Below are 21,851 nucleotides of genomic sequence, written 5' to 3'. Positions count from 1 at the left end.
CCAGCTCTGGCAGACATGAAAACTATGTTGAGCTCCTTAGAGACTCACGAGACTCACGGCAAGCAGGCCATGGGCCACTTGACCTGGTTTGCCCGGATGTAGCAGTTCCAAGCACAGCAAGAGTGGACTTCCAGGTTTAATGCACACAGCTCATGAGTGTGCTTCTGTGTGTGGTGGTTTTGTTCTGTTCTGATTTTTGAGTGTCAATTTAGTATACGGCTCTAAACACATAACATGACACGTATTTTCAAAAAAGGCAAAAAAAATGTTGGGGGAACAATTATGCTTACATCCATATACAAATGTCTTGTGACTCCCACGGTGGGAGATTAAATCCCGAGTGGGAAGAGGCTGACAGAAGTTTCTGGGGAGCAAAGGAGAGCGAGTGGACTGACACCCAGGCCTCTGTCTCCTGGTCCGAGGGTCTCCCACTATAATAACAACACTGGCTCATGCCCCTGTGGGGGTGACAGGGCCGACTCCTCACCTCACCTCACCAGCAGGCTGCCTGGTGCACTGTCCTGCTAGATACTACAGAGTGCTGTACCTGAACTTCCTCGAAAATGGTTGCCTGCTCCTGGTTGGTCAGTGTGGTCAGGTGCTTCTGGAGTTCTAATTTGGTTTTAGATGAATTCATTCCTGTTGGGAAGAGAAAAGGAGAAAGGATCTATGAGGAAGTTCAGAGCTGGAGTTACCACCTCCCAAACGCCCTCCCACTTGAGGGCGCTTCCACTTGACGACAACTCCACGAGAGTACGCTATTATCCCAATTTCATATTCAGGAAAACCAAGGACACGGAGTTTATAAAACGTCTTCAAACAACACTGTTTGTACTCTGCCGCAGATACATGCAGCTCCAAATCACTTTCTCAGTGTTAAAATACTGCAGACCATCCAAACATTTTCTTCAAAAATGACAAACTCTTCTAACTACATGAGAACATGAAAAGCCAGTGGAACTGAGTTGAAAATTTTCCATATTTCTCCCTTGAATTGTACTTATGTTCCCTTCATACAGCAACTCATATGGCTGATGGTGTTCCTCTATCATGTGCTTCACATCTTAGGACCAGTTCATTAACATCACCAAGGATTCTGAGGAACACTTATAAAAATGACTACAGAAAAGCCCAGCATTCATTAGGCTCTAACATTAAGACATTCCATTCTGAATGAATACAGTTCAGGGCCTAGTTTGTGTGTTTTCTTGATGGCATGTATAAATGTCACAGATGTAAAGACTAAGAAATGAAAGAATTTGCTAAATCGACCGCCACCAAATAAAGACCTGTTGCTGGTTTCTTCTACCAGCCCAAGTCTCCCGATGCTGAGGGCGAACCCTGCTCAGGGGCTGGGTGGTGAAGCGTGGCGTGAAGTATCCACAGGAGTCATTTATGGGCCACCAAGAATATAAGGCCAAGTTGAGTCCTCTGTCCAAGTTGGTGACCGAGAGCAGGCTCCTGCCACCAGAGACACTTGTTCTGAATTGAGGCAGGGCAGTGTTTATAAAGCCAAAAACTACACTTACATCATATCAGAGGTGGGGTGGGGTGGAGTAGAGGGGGACTGTTCCAATACAACTGATTCAAATAATCAACCAACCTCCTGAGCTGCAGGTGCGGCTGCATGGGAACGTTCTGCTCAGCGGGAGGTGGTCAGGGGCCTGGGGAACAGATGAGTGACTGAAGACTATGAGTCCTTTGGGTAGTTCAACAGCATGAGCAGAGGGCAATGTGTCTCCATGCCTGAGAGCTGGGGAAAACCCTGCCAGAGCAGGGAGTCTGCTGGGACTCGGGAAACAATATCTCTGCTTTACAGCTGAGTTTGCTGCAGTCCACAGGAGCCTGGGAACTCGGGAGAGGTCAGAAGGCCTGCCAGTAGTCAGCCTGCCCAAAGCCGGCAGTCGGCCTGCCCAAAGCCGGCAGTCAGCCTGCCCAAAGCCAATGTCCCTCTTACTGGCTGCACTAGGCACAGGGTACTGACTCTGCAGAACACAACGGGCACCTCAACTTCTAGAATGTCATTCTTCCTTACTTTGTCTTCAACCAAGAGGAACTCTAAAAGGCCACCATAAAACTATTGCCATTTCATTCAATACTTACTATGTTGATGCCTCCAAACAGTCACTGAGGTAGGAAGTTCCTTTTTAGTAATCCTGAGATTAGAAACTGAGACAATGTATGTATTCTACTTTATACACCCTGAGACATCACCTGACTACATCAACTGCTTAAGAAAACAGTTATAAGTCTTTCTTCTTGTTCTTGTGCTCACAGTACTGGTCCTTTCTACAGTTTGTGGAGTGCTTGGTCAAACCCTAACTTCCTGATGGAACACTTTTTTTCCTGGCAGTCCTGGGGATTGAAGCCAGGGTGTTATCAAGCAAGGCAAACACTCTACCACTGAGCCACAGTCCTGGATTTTGGAGCCTTTTAGATTTTTAGAATCAGGGATGCTCAATTAGCAATGACGAGGTGCTTGGTGGGACCTGGAACCTCATACATGCTAGGTCAGTGCTCTACCACTGAGCTATGTCCCCAGCCAAGACTACCCTTACAGTAATACACAATGCCTTTCACTCCATTCCACTTACTGAGAGTACAACCACAAAAATCAATGGACCCCAAATCTGTCCACTAAGTCATCAGTACTTCTAACCAAGGTGGCCTCTCATGAATCACCACCTAATCCTTTAAAAATGCTTCCCACAGTGGGTAAAACACACACTCCCCAGACTCCTCGTGGCTCTGTTTAATGTGTAATGAATGCTTTCTACAGTTTCCTGCCTTGGATTTTATCGTGTAAAAGAGAATGGAATGATTATTCCCCAAACTACAATAGTGAAATCCTGATCCTGAATAAAAGTTCCAGCTGTAACTTTTTGAACACTCAGGCTCCATACAGCTTTCCCAAATGGAACTCAGCAGCAGCGAGCGCCACAGATCATGATCTCCTCTACCTGTAAGGCCAGAGTCACTGCTGGTTCTCACTAGGCCCTGAGGGGCATCTCCATCATCATTTACCGTATCTTGACAGCCACTAGGACAGAACTGGTAAGCCTCTCCGTCGGGACCCCTTGTTAAAGCAACACTCTCATTCCCAGACACAGTGTATATGCTGTCAGCAAAGAGTAACGACAGGAAACTAGCTTTAAAAATACATCAGTCACACTCACTATGTAATGCCCAAAGCGAACCCTTTCAGACTTTATGATGTCAGCTGCGAATTTACCTTATTAAAAAAATAAACCAGATAACATTTCATACCTACTAGGACAGCTACCATCATAAAATTCATTTTTGTAAGGATGCCGAGAAGTTAGAATCTGTGTATGGTACAAATGTAATCACTATAGATCAGTATAGGAGGGCTTGAAAGTTAACAGACTCATTGTGCTGGCTAGTTTTATGTCAACTTGACACAGCTAGAGTCATCTGAGAGGAAGGAGCCTCAATTGAGAAAAATGCCTCCCTGTGATCAGGCTGTATGGAGCCTATAGAGTGTTTTCTTAGTGATTGATGGGGGAGGGCCCAGCCCACTGTGGATGGTGCCATCCCTGGGCTGGTAGTCCTGGGTTCTGTAAGAAAGGAAGCACAGCAAGCCATGAGGAGCAAGCCAGTAAGCAGCCCCCTCCATGGCCTCTGCATCAGCTCCTGCCTGCAGGTCCTGGCCCTGTTTGAGTTCCTGTCCTGACTTCCTTCAGTGACGGACTATGATGTGGAAGTGTAAGCCAAATAAATCCTTTCCTCCCCAAGCTGCTTTGGTCATGGTGTTTCATCACAGCAATAGAAACCCTAACTAGGAGACTTACCATATAAACCAGCAATTTTACTTACCCAAAAGAACTGTAAGCAGAAACCTGAGTAGATGTTTGTCTACCAATATTCTTAGCATTACTGATCACACAGTTAAAAGGCAAAAAGAACCCAAATGTGCAATGGTGAATAAACAGATGTAATTAATGGAATATTTCAACCATACAAAGAAATAAGATTCCAACACATACAAAGTGAGCGAGCCCAGAAGACATAATGTTAAGTGAAAGAAAACAAAACAAGAAACCAAATCCTACTGACTCTGGGTGTGTGTGTGTGTGTGTGTGTGAGAGAGAGAGAGACAGACAGACAGACAGACAGACAGAGACACTCAGTAGTAAGAGAGTGCTTGCTCTCCAAGTAAGTGACCCTGAGTTCAAAGCCGAGCATCCGGTTTGAGCCTGTGACTCCTGCACTGGGAGATAGGGACAAGTGGACCTGGCACTCACTGGCCAGCCAAACTAGTCCAGCTGAAAATAGCTTCTGGTTCAGTGAGAAACCCTGTCTCGAGGCATCCAGGCAGAAAATTACAGAGGAGAGCACCTGTCTCCCTGTTCTGCCTTCTGCATGTGCGGGCACAGGCATGCATTCATTCACACACCACAAATTACACTCCCCCCCCCCCCCACACACACACAGGAAAACAGAAAGTAGAATGGTGGTTACATGGGGCTCTGGGAACGTTACAATGAGGAGAGACTGCTGAATGAGCTACAATTCAGGAAGATGAGAAGATTCTGAAGATGGACAGTAGCAATGGGTTACTCTACACTGTAAATGGACTTAAGGCCACTGAACAGTATGTATGTTTGTTTGTTTTTAAGTGAAAATGATAAATTTTATGTTTGGGTATATTTTTTCCCACAATTACTTAGAAAAAAATAATTTTTTTAGGTCTAAATGTCAATATAGTCTTTCTTTACAGAATTACAGTTTGTGACAAGTATTTTAGATACAGAAGAAATGATCACATCTTTATGATCATTTTTACACAATTGGGTAATTTACAATTTACAACTGGGTAATTTAAATCATGTAACAGTCTCAAAAACCACACCAAAAAAAAAATGTTTAGAAATCTTCCTACAGATAGGACAAGTTGCAAAATGAAGAGAAACACAAACACCTCACTTTTCAGATGCCCCAAATGAGCATGGACCACCTACCATCATCCCATCTTCCACCCCTCCCTACTGATCCACACCAGACTTGTTACCAGCAGAACATTCCTTGCTCAGGAAGGATCCTTCCACTCTATCTGGCTGGCTGCAGTGACAGTTGGGGCCATGGATCCTGGGCTTGCTATACGCTAGTTTATCCCTAGATGGCGCCAATCTTCCAATTTCTTTATAAAATTACACAATAATTCACTTTTTTCTCACAAACATGATAAAAGATAAAACTAACTGATAGTATCTTTTAAAAACAACTTTGCACCATAACCAGTTCCTCTTGATATCAATGACATACCTGCAGATGATAACATTCCTTTGTAAACTTCTAGAAACTATAGTCAATATGCTTACCACACTTTCTATTCCCTGCCACTGACTCCTCAGCTGCAGCCTGTTTTCTGCTCCCCTCCATTAAAACTGTGCTGACATAGATTAGAGGGGATCCTCTACTGGAAAAGCATGGTAGAAATTCTTCAGGTCTCGTTTGACGATCTCTCTGTGGTGCCAATCCGAAGGACCCATCAACGTTTGATGACGTTTATTACCTAACTTCTCCTTTACTCTCCGAGCGCCGTGGAGGAGATGGCAAGAGGAGATATGGGTCCTCAGCTTTGCATCCATCATGCCCAGGAGAAATTCCTGTCGCGCAGCATACATCCACCGCACAGTGTGAGCTCACCTATGACGCAGACCTCTAACTGGATCCCTCTGCCACAGCCCCAGCAGAAGAGCGCCACAAAGACTCCCACCCAAGGCGTTTGTGCTGTAGGCTGCAAGTGCCCCCTACTCACCCTCTATCCTCTCGCAGAGCTTGTGCAGGCCCTGCAGAGGACAGCCCTCGCACAGCTGGGCCGGTGCCTTCGCGGTCTGCTGCACGGCAGCCACAGTGAACGCCTGCTTCAGAGTCATCATGATCTCGTCAACCTGAACAGAAGAACGGAGTGCCGCCGTAAGGTTACACAAGAGACTCTGCACTCTCAATTGTTTTCTGGGCTGTTCTTCACGGACGGACAGAACACGGTGGAAATAACTGCTAGGGTTGTGGTCCGTGGTCTGAGGATGACCACTTACAGATTCAGCACTCTTAACACAGGCGAGGAACAAGGTAAACTCTTAGTACTAAGTACAAAGCCAGCGCCTCTGGTCCAAGTTCACAGTGATTCTTTTTTTAACTTTTCTCTTCCCTGTTCCTTTTTAGTGCCCGGCCTCATGACATGGTTCAAGCGGGTTACGAACCTGCCCTAAAGCTCTTTAGCTGGCAGTCTTCCTACCTCAGGCCCGAGTGCCGGGATTTACAAGAACAGGGCCGCCACACTTGGGCAAAATGAAGTTTCTAAATGCTGCATTCGAGGAGAGAGCGAAAGCAAGCATGTCTTTCAAAATTATTGAAATTTAAAATGAAATTCAAATGAGTCTTGGATGCACAGCAGAAAGGTGTTAGTCTCGGGTGAATAATTAAACCATCCATTGCCATGTCAGCAAGGAAACTCAGCAGGGCTGAAATTCCTCATGAGGCTTGCAGCGGGCACTGTCGACCTCTTACCAGGGCTTCATTTGTGCACTGGAACACGTAACAGACGAAATGAAAGCCTCCGCCGCCGCCACCTGAGCATTCCCGGCAGATAAACCCAAAATGGTCCACGTGCCTAATGCCCTGTGCGAGGAGGAAGAAGGGGACATGTAAGGGGTACAGAGCAGTGCTGGCGGAAATACAGCTTCATGGTGACGCTGCCCCACTTAAAGAGCACTACGAGATTACTGCTCACGTATTTTTAAATGAAGATTAGCATCCTAGTAAAATGTTACATTTACTATCTCACAATATGAGTCAAGGTTGGAAAATTCACATCTCAATGCTCACTTTAGTATTAAAAAGGAAGTAGAGAGTGGCTGCCAGAAAAACTAGAACTCCGGGGGGTGTGGGGAGGAGAATAAGGAATAAAAACTACTTTAAAAATCAACAGCACACCAGAGATTAACACACACGAACAAACACGTACATACAACTCACAAATATAAAGGTTAAAAAGATTCAAAATGTGTTTGTACTAAAATCACAAGCCAACACTGAACCGAGCTGGCATGAAGAATGAGCAGCAAAATTACTTATATGACAAGACAGCTCTGAAGTCTCTGAGACTGAGGCCGGGGCTCTCCAGGTCCCAAGAGCTCTTTCTAAAGAATAAACCTTACCGCATAAGCTCGGCTGATAGCAGCAGGGAACAGAAGCTGACAGGCGCCTTGTCACTGCCTCGCAAGTCTGTCAGGAGCAACCGGGACAGTTCTCTTTCATGTTTAGACTTATTTCGTGTGTGGTGTTTTGCCTCGATGTATGTATGTGTACTGTGTAGATGCCTGATGTCAGTGGAGGTCAGACATGGATGTCCAATTCCATGGAACTGAATTTAGAAGCGGTTGTGAGCTACCACGGGAGTGGTGGGAACAGAACCTGGGTCCTCAGCAAGAGCATCAAGAGCTCTTAACCAGTGAGCCATCTCTCCAGCACCAGTATTATCAAGGCCTCTAAAAGCATCTCCATGCAGAAATACGAGTGTGTGTAACTTAAGGTTCAGATGATCTGATGAACTGTACTTCTTCAGGAAAGAATGAACTACCACACCACTCTAAAAAAGCAAAGGTCTCCCAGCATGGTGGGGCAGGTCTCTGATTCCAGCAGTTGGGAGGCAGAGGCAGGCACAGATCTCTGTGAGTTCAAAGACAAGCACGGTCTACATAGCAAGTTCCAGGACAGCATGGGCTGCATAGAGAGACCTTAAATAGCTAACTAACATTTTAACATTTCAACATAACGAGGATCGAATCAAGATTCTGAGGATAATATCACTTTCAGGCAAGTATTTTCCAGTCAGTAACTGCTGATGTATCCTGATCTTAATCAGTGTCCTCCATCAACAAACTTATCATATAACAGGCTGCTATGGAGGGGAAAGTGATTTTTAAGTTTCTTTGAAAAAGCTTCCCTATTCAATTTAAGAACATTACTTATTATCAGAATTGAAAACAATATCTCTTGGACAACTTAATAAGCTTACATTTTAGATTAGCAAACAATATTTTTACATCTTATTACAGAAATGAAAAGTTAGAATATAAGAAAAAATAAGTCACCAAACAGTAACATAAATGATCTCTTATTTGCCAGAACAATCCAGAGAAAACCGGCTCATCACAGTTGACAGATTCCTCCCAAATCTATAAGACACAGCTGGAAGACAGACTAACAAGCACAGAAAGTTTCCAGGAGACACTGTATTCTGGGTAAAAACCTCCTCAAGGATAAGTACCATCCATCATATTTACAGGAGAGGAAATAACGAGAATATAAAAAAATTAAGAATTTCAAGAAAGTAGAAATAAGTTTCTTTACAACATATATATGAATTATATATATAAAAAACACACATATGTACCAATTACATATAAACCATGTGCAAACATATATCAATTATATGTAAAGCATGCATGTACATCAACTATTCATAAGACCTATGCACACATATGTACATACCAATTATAAATAAAACATGCACACACATATAAGCCATTGGAAATAGCTAGAAAGTATTAATACCAGTGACAGGGGAAAGAAAGGAAGGTAGACAATTTTCTCTAGTACACTGTTCCAAGAAGCAAAATTGTTAATTCCAGGATTATAATTTGCCTTAGTACCCTATGAGACAGAGACCACCAATCCAGATTAAAAGCCTGCTTTCTTACACAACAGTGCTTCTACTGCATTTATTAGAAGACCTGAAATGTAATCAACAATCTGTCTGCATTTACCTGAGAGCAAAAGGATATCTCCTTAAAATTTTTCTCCAGTGCAATCTTTTTGGTGTCAGGACTGATGAGGTAAACTTCAGATTGGCCAATCTTAAAAAACAAACAAACAGAAAGAAAGAAAAAAATGTGGTTCTCCCGAAAACTGATTCATTATACGTGTCATGACCTATGTGGACAACGAGGAAGTGGTTTAGAAGTGGTTCTCTTCTAAAACTCTATCACTGTAAGAGTTTAAAGGTTACAGCTTATGCCATGGATTTCAAATGATAGGAGACAAACACCTATGTATACAGCAGCATTCTGAGAGGAAAGGACCACGCAGCTAAATGATAATAATAACCCTCAAAGTCCACATCCCCTTCTAAAGGAAATGAGTTTCCTTTACAATAGAAAACAATAGTTTCTATTGAGTATTTCCAAAACACCTACAGCCACAGAGTGTCCTCATGCCAGGATGGCTGTGGAAGCCCGCCTCCCTGGGCCCCGCCTCCCTGGGCCCCGCCCATGGCCCCGCCTCCCTGGGCCCCGCCTCCATATACTGAAGTTTCTCGGTTCCAGTGTGTGTTGGTTTCTACAGACGGAAACCTTCCTTAAGATCAACAAGTTAGTAGTCACAACCTCATATCACTCTAATTCACAAGCTTCTTTACCCTTTGATAAGAAATACAAATCAGAGAACAAGACAGGGATCTATAGCCTCATGGAGGCAGAAATGCCTGAGATCACGAGGGGCGCAAAGGTGAAAAATCACATCCTCAGAGATGCCTCTCCTGATTCCCCAGGCGTTCCCACAGCATCCGCTTCTTCTCCACAGTGTTCACTGCAATCCAACTACGTAATTACTGGGGTGTCAGAGCCTGTCTGCATTGCTGGAATCTGAATTCCGTGTGGGCAGAGACTAATCACTGCTGTATTTCTGGCATATTGTAGCCACTTATACACAAACGCACCGGGCAACTTTCTAACACTACAGCGTTTGGGGACAAAGCATACAGACCACAGATTAAAGCCCAAGTGTCGCTGCCAACCTAGCACTCTTTCGTGTACTAGGTCCATTACGAAGAGAGGAAGTCAGCCCTATTACCACGACACACCATCTGGATTTTTAACAATTTATTATGCTTTTATCTGTGAATATGTGTGCCTGAACTGGAGTTATAGGAGGTTGCAGGCCACCTAATGTGGGTGCTTGGACCTAACTCGTTCCTCTGCAAGAGCGGCATGTGCTCTTAGCGGCTGCGCCATCTCCCATTCTCTGGATTTTTAACCCAGCTACAGCCACACCGCTGTTCCTCACTCCTTGGCCATTTCATTGCCGTGGGGGAGGCACAGAAAGGCTAACATGGTACCTAGGCTAGTTTTGCTCCCTAACATTACTCAGAGGCAGAAATACGCCAAGGAAAACGCGACAGACCGGCTCACTTCAGGAAGAGGGCCGAGTCCTGTCCATTCCCACCCAGGGAAATCATCCATCCAGAAAAATCCAAGACACAATGAATCAGCAACAGCTGGCTCCCTTATCTATTCATTTTCTTCCATATGGCTATCAGTTTAACAATTTTCTGTTTGGAAAAGAAAAATAAAAACAAGCAACCAAACCAGTATTTTAGTTGGGGTGCAAGTTTCAAATATAAGGTTAATAAAAATCATATTACCCTGATAAACAATGGGTGTTTATAAATTAATAAGAGACTATCTTCCACGTAAAATTGTGTTGAAACTTACATTGTTTAACATCCCTTTTGAACCTCTTTTATATAACTACTCTTTCTGCAATGAATGTATGTCTACAACCACGGATGCGTAAGACAACTTTTTTCAGACCTCCAGGGTGCAGACAACTGCCCCGGATTGTTACCGTGAAGAGCATAGTTCGGTTCTCCTCCATGTCTGTGGGCTGAACCACATTGTGCCCCCCGATGAGGTGGTTTTCGATGTCGCTGTCGAAGGAACTGAAGGTGCTGCTGCGGAGGCTGGCGTCCTGGAACTCCTTCCTGAAGGCCAGCGAGCGCAGCCCGGGCTGCGAGAAGGACTTGCGCATGGGCCGGGGTCCGGGCGCTGGCGGCTGCCCCGGGGGCGCGTCCCAGTCGGCTCCGCGGCCGCAGCTCACGTGGTTGAACTTCTCGATGCACTCGTCGATCAGCGCGGGCGGCGCCTTCTTGTGCGCCACAGTGACCCGGCCGCAGAAGAGCACTTCGAACTTTTTGGCGAAGGTGTCGTCGAATTCAGAGGGGCAGCGCAGCTCCTCCTGGCGGGCGATCTTCCCCGCCTGCCGGATGGAACTGATGATCTCAGGCACCTGCGAGAAAGGGAGCGGGTTAGGGACACCTGCGGCAGGGGGTTGTCGTGCGGGGCACACCCGACCAATACCAAGGTCACAGATGCAGACCGCAGCTTCCAGAGCGCCCTCGCTGCCACAGGGGCTGGGCTGTAGGAGGCTCACAGACCACTGCACCCCCCAGTGTTAAGTGACCAGCCCCAGGGCAGGCTTTGCACGCTAATCCCTAGGTCCTCAGGTCATCTCCACTGCGCTTAGTCTCAGCCTGATTCACCTAAACGGATCAGCTCCTTCAGACGAGTTCGGGGCAGTGTCCTTTGAAAAGCCTTCCTCCGTACATGGTGGGGTGAAGGACTCTAAAATCATCTTACATTTATGGAAATGATGGCACCATTGTTTTCTTCACGGTAACTAACAGGTTATGACTTGATGCTGTACTTCCTAATGCTGACTGATAAAACAACAGAGCTAGACAGCGTGAACCAAGGAGGGCAGAGAAGCAGGCCTACCGTCACAGAACAGTGGGGCTGTCACAAGAGCTCCTTTGCTAAGGTAAAGGAAAAGCAGATGGTTTCCCAAGCCACAGTGTCCCTCCCACTCCATCCTGCCCACTTAGGAGCAGGCTCTCCACAGCACGTCAGAAACAAGATGGAATCCACACCACTGTCAACGACCACTCCTTAGGGGCCCGACAGCCACAACACTCACTGTCACTCATGGTTTGTGAAAATGTAGCAAGCACGGACTTCATCTCCCAGTTGCAGGGGCCAGTTTTTGCTTTGATAGGACACACATAACTACAGTTCCCATATTTCTTTGTATAAAACTTTGGGTCTGAGGGCCAAACACCTATAGGGCCCTGTTTATTTAACATCATAACCAGGAAAACCCAATCCCCCTTCCAACTCAGGTGAAAAAAAAGCAACCAGTGTGTATAAGAAAGGGAGATTAGTTCCAGTTCATTCTGAAAGCAAGCTTGTGTTCTCTGTCCATGACATAATTCTCAAAGACCCCCCCGACTCTTTGTCGCTAAATGCTGAGGACACTAAAGAGAAACCTTCCTTCCCTAAAGATTAAGGTATCTCCTCTCAAGGTATTTTACCCCAACAGTCAAGGAAGTCTTTAGAGATATATTTTTAATAAATGACTCCTAGGCTGGAGATTTGGCTCGGCAGTTAAGAGCACTTAATGCTCTTTCAGAAAACAGGGGTTCGATTCCCGGCGCCCACACGGTGGCATCTATAACTCCAGGTCCAGTGGATCAAACATCCTCTCCTGGCCTCACTGGGCACTGCATGCACAAGAAACACAAACATGCAGGTGGGCAACACACACACAACACACACACACACACACACACACACACACACACACACACCTTTAAAAAATTATTTCTAAAGCACAAGATTTAAATAATATTTAAAAGTTGAATTTTTAGCCGGGCAGTGGTGGCACTGGGGAGGCAGAGGCAGGCGGATCTCTGTGAGTTTTTGGCCAGCCTGGTCTACACAGGGAGTTCCAGAACAGCTTGGGCTACACAGAGAGACTCAAAAAACCAATAAAAAGCTGATTTTTAAAGGGTGGGGGGTGGGGCAGTGCACACTCTTTGGTGTGTGTGTGTGTGTGTGTGTGTGTGTGTGTGTGTGTGTATGTGTGTGTGTGTGTGTGTGTATGTGTGAAGGTCAGAAGACAACCTGTTGTTGGACTTGGTTCTTTCTCGCCACCACACGGCCCAGAGACAGAACTCCAGCCATTAGCTTTGGTAAGCAGCCACCCACACCTGCTAAGGCACCTAGCCAGCCCAAGGCTGGGTTTTTAAGTGGTAATCGTGTTTGCACTGAGTACGTTACATGCACATGCTGTAACTCACCCCCTTACAGCCAAATAATTCTGTGTATCACGTGGCAGCCTAGAAATTTTTATCGGCAGAAAAATATGAGACGAAAGGAAACAGCAGGACGTCTAAGTTGCAGTCACAGCGTTGCTAATGATTCACAGGACCATGGCCAAAGGAAAAAAGGCCATGGTTTCTCTCAGTGCGAGAGGGACTTCAAGATCAGAAGGACGGAAGTTTGCTGAGGGAAGAGTTCTGTGTGGTAAAAATGGTGTTCCTTCAAACTGAGACTGCCAGCTTACGCTTGTGAAGGGTCACTTTTCTTAGCATGGGTGTGAGACTATTGTAACAGGAGTCACGTGAATCTTCCCAATTATTAACTATACTTCCGATCAGAAAATGCGGTTTATTCAGTTCTTTAAGGCCTGCTAAGACATCCTATGTTTCTTTCTATACGCTGCATCTTCAACCCTGCAAGTGAGCAATGGTGTTTTCCATCACGTTTCAAAGAGGAAAAAAAAATGTACGAAGCCATATGAACTTATAGTACTTCAGCAAGAATGCGGCAGCCTCAGAGGCGAGTTCTCAAGTGTCCCCTTGACTCTGGGAGTCAGAAGCAGCCGAGGTTAGAACTCAGGCTACCACGGGGTTTCTAACTGTGGACTTCTCCAGTTCTTTGATTAGAATCTAAAACAGACACAGTTCATTCAAAGACCAAGTCCTACCTCTCCTTGCTTTGCTGGGCCTCATTATTAGGCATAAATTTGACTCACGCCTCCGGCCACCCTACACTTGCAATATGGTGTAAGGTAGATACTGGGAGATGGGACACCAGCTCATGCAGGACAAGGGGTGTGGTGAAGCCCTGGGAGAAAAGAATGGGAGAGACCAAAAGGGCCCTGGAAGACCTGGCATTAATTCAGGGATGAAGAGAGCAGACGAGGGCAGACAGTGAGGCAGAGCAGAGGCAATACAAGGGTGAGGCAAAGATGTCTTCAAGACAGGGAAAGCAGTCACGTGGAAGTAGTGGGTAGTACTTGAAGCTCAGAGACATAAAAAGAAGGAAGATGTCAGGATGAACCCCCAAAATAAACACAACTGAAAAACAGGCTCAATGGTCTATAGGAATATATACACCAGGTTACAATGACTCCTGGCCCCAAACAAACAAACAAACTAACCCAAGACCTTCTTGGGGCAAATACACCGGGTCACTGGAGACTTATCCCCTCTGATATGATCGGGTACTTTTACTGAAAATCTTGCTTAGTTCAGCCAGAGCACTAAACTACGTCATTCCTGTGTGCAGATAAGCCGATAAAGCAAATCCAAACTAGCTAGAGCAGGAGGGAAAATCTGAAGACTGTTTTACTGGAATAAATTTAACAAGGGTTTGGGTTTGGTTGGAGTGTCTGATACTATGGGAACCCCAACAGAAATGTTAACTAATTAAGATCAATTACCCAGAATTAATGCAGCGGACCTGTCTTCAGAGTTCACATACTAACAAACGCATTGTAAAGGACAGTTCTTCACGCAGGCTCAAGTCAGTACTGATTCACAGGGACAGGGAAAATGTTAATCTAAGAATCAGAGATATTTCTGTAAGTCAAGTTATTACTCAAGCACATGGGTCAGCTTTTTGAGGATTTAGGGATTTTAAGGGATTATAAACACACTGCAACTGTAATTTTATTCACAAGGATTTAGAAGGGCATTTCTAAAACAACCCTTAGAATAAAAAAAATGTCACTTTTACTTTGCATTTACAGGTTTGTCTGCCAACTATTACCATGTAAGTATTAAATGACTCTTTAATAAAAAGTCCAGTGTCTTGCCCTCCTCTTCCTGTAAGCCTGGGGTGACCTGTAAAGACGGTTTCCTACTCTCCTGACTCAAAAAAGCCATGCAAATGAGGAGGTTCAAATCGTTTTGTGCACTTCAAGAACCCCTGAGAAACTGCCCAGGCCACCAAGACATGCACATCTGGAATGTCACCAACTATCTTAAAAACGTCACTTTAAAGAAGCCCTGTGCGCTGCTCTGGTGACGAAATGGTGGAGTGGGTAGGTGCGTCCAGGCTCAACAGTGGGACTGGCCACAGGGCTGGGGACCCAAAAATGCAGAGTAATGCTGAAGCTAAGGGTTGAGATGTGGGTTCTCTAGTCCTTAAACACATCCAGTGAGCACAACATCTAAGACTCGCTGACAAACTTACAGAGCTCATGGCCTGATTAGTCTATACGTGCGCCCCCTGCCACAGCGAGATGATCCTCACTGGAAAGGAACAAACTGTTCCAAAGCCAGAAGAGGGGGGTGCACAGAAGAAAAAGACATCCCAGAAGAAACTGAAGAAACCAAAACTTACGGCACAGGAATAAATTCAGCATAAAATGAATGCAGATTGAAGTTTAAAAAAAAAAAAAAAGAAGTCTAGCATCTCTATTTAAAACTTTCCCCATGATATAACAGAGAAACCATTTTGAAGTTACAAAAAGATGACAGGAATACTCACTGCTTTGTAGATTTTTGTATCGTAAGGAATTAAATAAAAACAATAGTAACTGTAATAGCAAAAATAGTTATAGTAATAGAAAAACAGGCCATTTCATATTAATTATTTCCCAGGAGGAACAGACACCTTTGTTGTTGATAATGAGAATTAGTGCTTGTTTGTTGATCATGAGGGAGAAACCACTTCACACCACGCTCTTCCTCACTACACCTCCTCTGCCTTTAATTTCATACAAAACCCTGGACCATACCGTATTCGTCTTAATGTATCATTTAGAGAGAAAAAAACAACAGCCCCTCTCTATATAATATGCATAGACATTCATGTTGTGTACTAGTTTGGCCTCACAGGATAAAACTGAGATGTCCACAAAGGATGAACAGGACAAAGCAGCCACATTGCATGGTGGATTCCAACCTCTCCACAAAGATGAGCAAACTGCCAGACTACACAGAGATCCGCCACTACAGGACAGTGACTGAGCGAGGTGGCACCATGGGCCAGCCACAGGAGAGAAGTGCTAAGCCCATAAGGAGGGCGGCGAAAGCAGTCTAGGCATTTCTAAAGAAACTGACTTCAGTGTTTCCCACACTTCTTAAAATAAAATCAGCCACCAACATGCCCACGAGTCTAATCTAACGCCATTTTTATGCCTACGCAAGGAAAGATGTAATAAAATTGTAGGTCATATTTGAAAAACAATATCCAGAAACAGAGCCCAAGTGAATTTCTGCTGAACAGACACTGCCCTTCTCCCCATGCCCTGCCTGCTGGCTGTCATGTGAAGTGAGGGGGAGAGGAACCACGGAGGACCACTGGACAAAACTGGACAGGAAGCACAGGTCCTGTGCAAAGCTTCTAACACTGCCTCACATCTGGGCCAAAATGCCCCTCGGAACGTCTGTTTCCTCTCCTCGAGTGGGGCTCATGTCTGAGTTCAGCGGTATCTGTCCTGACGACAGGGGCAGGGCAGGGCTGACGTCGTGAGGCCTCCCACTCTGGGATTTCACATACATCCTTTGCTTACCTGTAAGCAGAATCCACCTGGCTGAAAACAGAGCAGAGGATTTTCTGGGGTTTTGGCCAGATCTCCAAAGGCAAGACTTCATTTCTTATATAAAAGGTAAGTAAGGCCTTCCTTCCTTAGGGGACCTGAAGAGAAGAGGAAAGCTGCGCAAGCAGGCACAGGACCCAGGGACAGGCAACGAGAAACATGGACTCCCCAAGGAGGTTGTGCTCTCTCTCAAAAAAATCAGCAACTAACTCAAACACGGGCTGGGAACCGCATCACACACCGAACACTAACGCTCAGAAACTCAACTGAATCGTAACCTTCATTCTCAGCAGAGTGAGCAATGCCCCACATTTATAAACAACTCCAGCTAGTCAGAGCCAGAGCCTGTATCTCATGCGAAGTACCCGAACCACAACAGAAGCTATGAGCCCATCGGAACCAAGACATCCACTAGGCATGGAGACTTCCATCTTGCATTCTTCCTCTGCTATCTCATTTATGGAGGAAAATTCCGAAAGCATGCTTGTGCCCGTGGAACGAGGGCCTCGTGGAACGAGTCCCCGTTGTGGGCCCTTCTCCTCACCAGTCCCTGGGACTAAGATCTAAATCCAGACCTGCAGAGCTGTCTCTATACTGCTGTGCCTGAGGGCCATCACTTTAGGGCTCAGAAGATGCCGGCCTGTTGCTAATGAGCAGAACAAAAAGAGGAAAGGTACAGGCCTGCCTCTGCCCTACTCCCTCCCCTCAAAGAAGCCAAGATTAAGGCCCTGACCTGGACTGATTGGCCTAAAAGGGCCAATCTCAAGAACCAAGGACGAAACGAACACAAGTATTGTCATGTTTCAATAATCCCTCCTCTTTAGAAAAAAAAAAAAAAAAGCTTTCTTTTGTGACAGGATTTTTTTTTTTTTTTTGAGACAGGGTTTCTTTGTATATCCTTAGTTTTCCTATAACTAACTCTGTAGATCAGGCTGGCATTGCACTCACAAAGATCTACCTGCCTCTGTCTTCTGAGTGCTGGGATTAAAGGCGTGCACCACCACCCAGCCATCCATCCTCCTTTATAAACACAGGAGCAAAATGTATTCCTCAGTCACTTTGATATATATTTAATACATATTCACATACATGTTTAATACATATTCATATAAAAGAAAACCCCAGAAATATAACATCACCTACGATCCCAGCCCAGAAACATCTACAGTTACAGTTTTTTTCCTTTGTGTAGCTCATTGTGTATCTCAGTTCCTTTTCATTCTCTCTCTCTCTCTCTCTCTCTCTCTCTCTCTCTCTCTCTCTCTCTCTCTCTCACACACACACACACACACACAATGTTCTGCAACTATTATCACTGGGGCCCTATATTATTGACGTATCAACTCATATAGAACCATCTCATTCCTTTTAGAAAACTACGGCATTAATCTTAGTTACTGCAAGACACTATGGTTTGGATCTTAAATGCCCCCCACACACACACCCACATATATACTGTTAAAAGCTTGGTCCCCAACAGGCAGCATTTTTGGAGTATGGTAGAAATTTTAGGAGGAGGGCCTGAGGGGCAGGAAGCAGGCCATGACAGGGCATGCATGGCCTTGAAGGGAATGCAGGACTCCTTCTAATCACACACAGAGTTGGGGGTGAGGTTACAAGAAAGAATCTCCTGTCACTGTTGAGAACTGGACCTCGAGGATAGTCTGGGGGCAGAAAGTGGCACAGCAGAGCCCTTTAACAAACAGACACGGACTCTGGCTGTTGGTCCAAACCAGGAGTGAGGCCTTCGTCCTGAAGCAGCTGAACTCATGAGCGTCCTGCACTGACAGTCCCACAGGGAGACGTGTGCAGCAGAATACCGGAACAGGTGCTGATTCCAGCACAATCCAGGCAAGTCACCCCAGCCCGGGATCTCAGCTGCTGCTTCTACCAACGGGACCACCTACCCTGGCAGGTCATTTTACAGCCAAAAAAATTAAATATTGAGTAGGACGGTTTAGTAGCGAACCTATCACTTACTGATTGCCAGGGACTGCTGTTCATCCTGCTGTCTGCAAGACAAATACTGACTCTACTGCAGTACCCAGGGGCAAGGCGCTGACTGTCGCTCCAGCTGCCTCGGATCTGACAATGACAAAGTGTCTTCTCGGCCATGAACTAGTAAGCATAATCCAGTCAAATGTAAAGGCTGGACTACACCTTCACTCAAACTCCCCTCTTCCATGCTCACCTTTCCTACAGCCTCGCAAGTACCACAGGAGCACCCTGGTTAAACTGGGGCTGAGGAGGCAGGATACCCCTTCTCCTCCCACCGACTCCAGCATCCTAGGCCCGCAAGAGCATCAGGGAAACCACGAGTCTATAAAATACACCAGGCAAACAGTTTTATGACACGCTTAGGCAGGCTCTACAGACTTCCCAGAATAAAGCACCTCAGTGTAAGTACCAGCTCCAAGAGAACACAATGCCGTCTCTTGCTCACTGGTGTAGACAAGCTAAGGGACCTGAAAGAGTGTAGTCGGTGTGTGAATTACTGCAATGCTAAATAAATGTGAAAAATATCTTAGCCGGGTATGGCGGTACACGCCTTTAATCCGGGCACTTGGGAGGCAAAGGTAGGTGGATCTCTGAGTTTAAAACCAGCCTGGTCTACAAAGTGAGTTCCAGGACAGCCAGAGCTACACAGAGAAACCCTGTCTCAAACACCTTCAGCTCCTAGCCCCGCCCCCCCTCAAAAAAAAAGAAGCATCAGCATTTCAGAAAAGGAAAGAGAAATATCTTGAACAGACCTTGGAAACCTGGGATAACCCATGGAGGACATTTCCATCACAGTGCCTGTACACAGAAGGCATGCCATACAGACATGCACTGAAGGCATGCCACAGACATGCGCAGAAGGCACAATGTGCCCCACAAACAGCACACCAAGTGTGCCACAGACTGGCCCCTCTAGTAAGTACCAAAGCTATTTTTATGTTACACATTTTTGGGTGGGAAAGGCACAGTTGACCCCTCTGTTTTGGGGTGAGCAGACATTACAATGGCCACAGGCTATGGAGGAGGCTGTGAACTGGAGGGCAGGCAATGGGGCTCAGTGGGCTGCCCCTCAAGGGAGAGGTGGTCTGCCCTCGTTCCTACCAATCCTCCCTAAGCAATGGTGCCTTGCTGGTGCTCTTCTCAAATGCACCCCAGGGCTGAGTCTTAAGTTTCATTTTTTAATTTTTTCAAAGACTCTCTGACAGCCTGGTGAAGCCTATGCCTTCCCAAAATTAAGTTTTACAACGCATAAAATGGTACACTAGGGAATAGGAGGGAATCTGATTGTAATGAAAAGAAATTATCCATGTAATTTTGATATTGCATCTTATTGCCATACTTAACAAGAGCCAAGTAGTGAGTCACATTCTACTGTAATTAATATCACTCAAAATAATGATGCGCATAGTATTTTGAAAAATATATAATCTGTAGTACAGTCTAAAAATGGTAATAAAGTGAGGAATGGCCTTGACTCCAGGCAAGAATGTTTCAAAATATAGTGATAGGTCTTTTGTTATTCATAATATGACACTTTCCATCATATCTAACGTTATGCTAATGAGTGGCTCAGGGCGGGTCTTCACAGAGCTCAGGGGCCAATCATGTGATGAGATTTTTGGAAATTTGGTTCCATCACCACCTCTTGACTGGGGCAAAGGTTGTAGCCAAGTTAATTAACCAGTAATACAACACCTCATTAATACAACCTACATTTAAAAAAAAATCCCCCCAAACAATGGGGTCCAGAGCTCCCTAATAGAACCTATGTAAAAATCCCCCCAAAACCATGGGTCCAGGGCTCCCCATTTGGTGAACACATGGAGCTGGCATATCTAGAGGGCACAGGCGCAGGCAGTGGCACAGGATGGTCTCTACCCCGACGGACACCATCCTGTTTTCATTTCTTCCGCTTGGCTCCTCTTGAGCTGCATCTCTGATAAATCAGGAAATATAAGGAAAGAACTTCCTGAGCTTCGTGCACCGTCTAGCAAGCCACCGAGTCAAGAATGGGTGCTGTGAGCCCGACTGTACTGTTTAGAGAGGAATCCCGGGACTTGCAAATGGCCCTGCAGTTGATGCAGTGCTGGAAGACTAAGCCCTTGCCTGTGTGGTCCGCTCTATGGAGTGATTAGTGTCGGAACTGAACTGAATCTCTACCCAATCAGCTGTGGCCTGGAAAGTTGCAGAACTGGATGTTGGTGTAGGGAAAACTCCCCCGAGCACTTCACATCAGAGGTTATCAACAGTAAAGGGCTCAGAGGATGGCTCACGTGCTAAGGCGCTGCCACACAAGCATGAACATTTGAGTCTGTAACACTGGACACAGCAGTGAACTCCTATAGCTCCAGTGCCGGGTGGAGGTGGGAGTATGTATGTACGTACGTATGTATGTATGTATGTATATTTCTGGAATTTGCTGGCAAGTTAGTCTAGCCAATTGATGAGTTCCAGGCTCAGAGAGAGACTCTGTCTCAAAAACACAAAGTGAAAAGAAATAGAAGATAACTGACATGGACCTCTGACCTACATACACACACCATACAATGTTGAGAGTAGATCACAGCACTGTGATTTTATTAATATTAACATTACAGGAGCTGCTAATGATACTGGTCTTGCTGAGTTCATTAACAATCGGAGGATTAAGTTAGATTTTAGTTGGAAGTTGATGAAAATAGAGACGTAATGTTTTTCCCCATTCAAGTGCATGTACCCAACTTCTTATCCTCAGAGTCCAGGTTAAGGACCACTGGACTGAAGACATCCAGGAGAGGAGTACTCCAGCAAGGACTCAGATAAGAGAACTGGAGGAGGCTGGATAGGCAGGAGGGCCAGGGTAAGGGCCAAGGTGGCTAAAGGCTGATACAACCAGACTCGCCTTGCAGCAAGATGACTCAAAACTGGCTGGGACCAGCATGGCTGACCGAAATCACCAGGGTCCTTTCCTTTTTATAATGGCATCTCCATGTCCTTAGCTTGACAAAACTGCCTATTCCCATCATGCACCTGACTTCAGACACATCTGGGAAAACTGTATTGAGAGACAAAACAGCTTTCCACTCCTGGAACTGCCATCATTCTACCAACTATACTCAAGAATAATTCCCCACTCCATTAAAGTTTGCCCATAAAATGAGCTACTGGAAAACCTGAAGACCTGATCTTACTGGATCTCTTCCTCCTCCTCCTCTTCCTCCTCCTCCTCCTATTTTTTGTTTGTCTGTTTGTTTGGTTGGTTTTTTGAGACACGGTTTCTCTGTGTAACAGCCCTGGCTATCCTGGAACTCGCTTTACCAAGTTAAAGTGAGTTATAAACTCACTTTACTAGGCTGGCCTCAAATTCACAGAGATCCACCTGCCTCTGCCTCCTGAGT

At 45.5% G+C, this 21,851-nt stretch overlaps 1 protein-coding gene across 9 annotated transcripts in view; it reads right to left on the bottom strand.

Annotated features, from left to right (window-relative positions):
* The window catches only part of Tbc1d1 (TBC1 domain family member 1), a 199,138-nt gene that overhangs the window by 75,456 nt on the left and 101,831 nt on the right, over positions 1–21,851 (bottom strand). For 8 of the 9 annotated variants that reach the window (XM_006974594.4, XM_006974595.4, XM_076546328.1 and 5 more), the window contains 5 exons: positions 10,654–11,094; positions 8,796–8,885; positions 6,535–6,645; positions 5,783–5,915; positions 548–639 (listed from right to left, as the gene is read on the bottom strand). In XM_006974594.4, the coding sequence (XP_006974656.1) occupies positions 548–639; positions 5,783–5,915; positions 6,535–6,645; positions 8,796–8,885; positions 10,654–11,094 (867 nt within the window). Of the gene's footprint in view, positions 1–547; positions 640–5,782; positions 5,916–6,534; positions 6,646–8,795; positions 8,886–10,653; positions 11,095–14,370; positions 14,491–21,851 lie in introns of all 9 variants that reach the window. The other variant, XM_076546327.1, reaches the window with a different exon arrangement.

Source organism: Peromyscus maniculatus, chromosome 10 (assembly GCF_049852395.1).
Source record: "Peromyscus maniculatus bairdii isolate BWxNUB_F1_BW_parent chromosome 10, HU_Pman_BW_mat_3.1, whole genome shotgun sequence".
Taxonomy (NCBI): domain Eukaryota; kingdom Metazoa; phylum Chordata; class Mammalia; order Rodentia; family Cricetidae; genus Peromyscus; species Peromyscus maniculatus.
The sequence above is the reverse complement of the archived record's forward strand: the minus strand, read 5'-3'. Positions and strand labels throughout refer to the sequence as shown.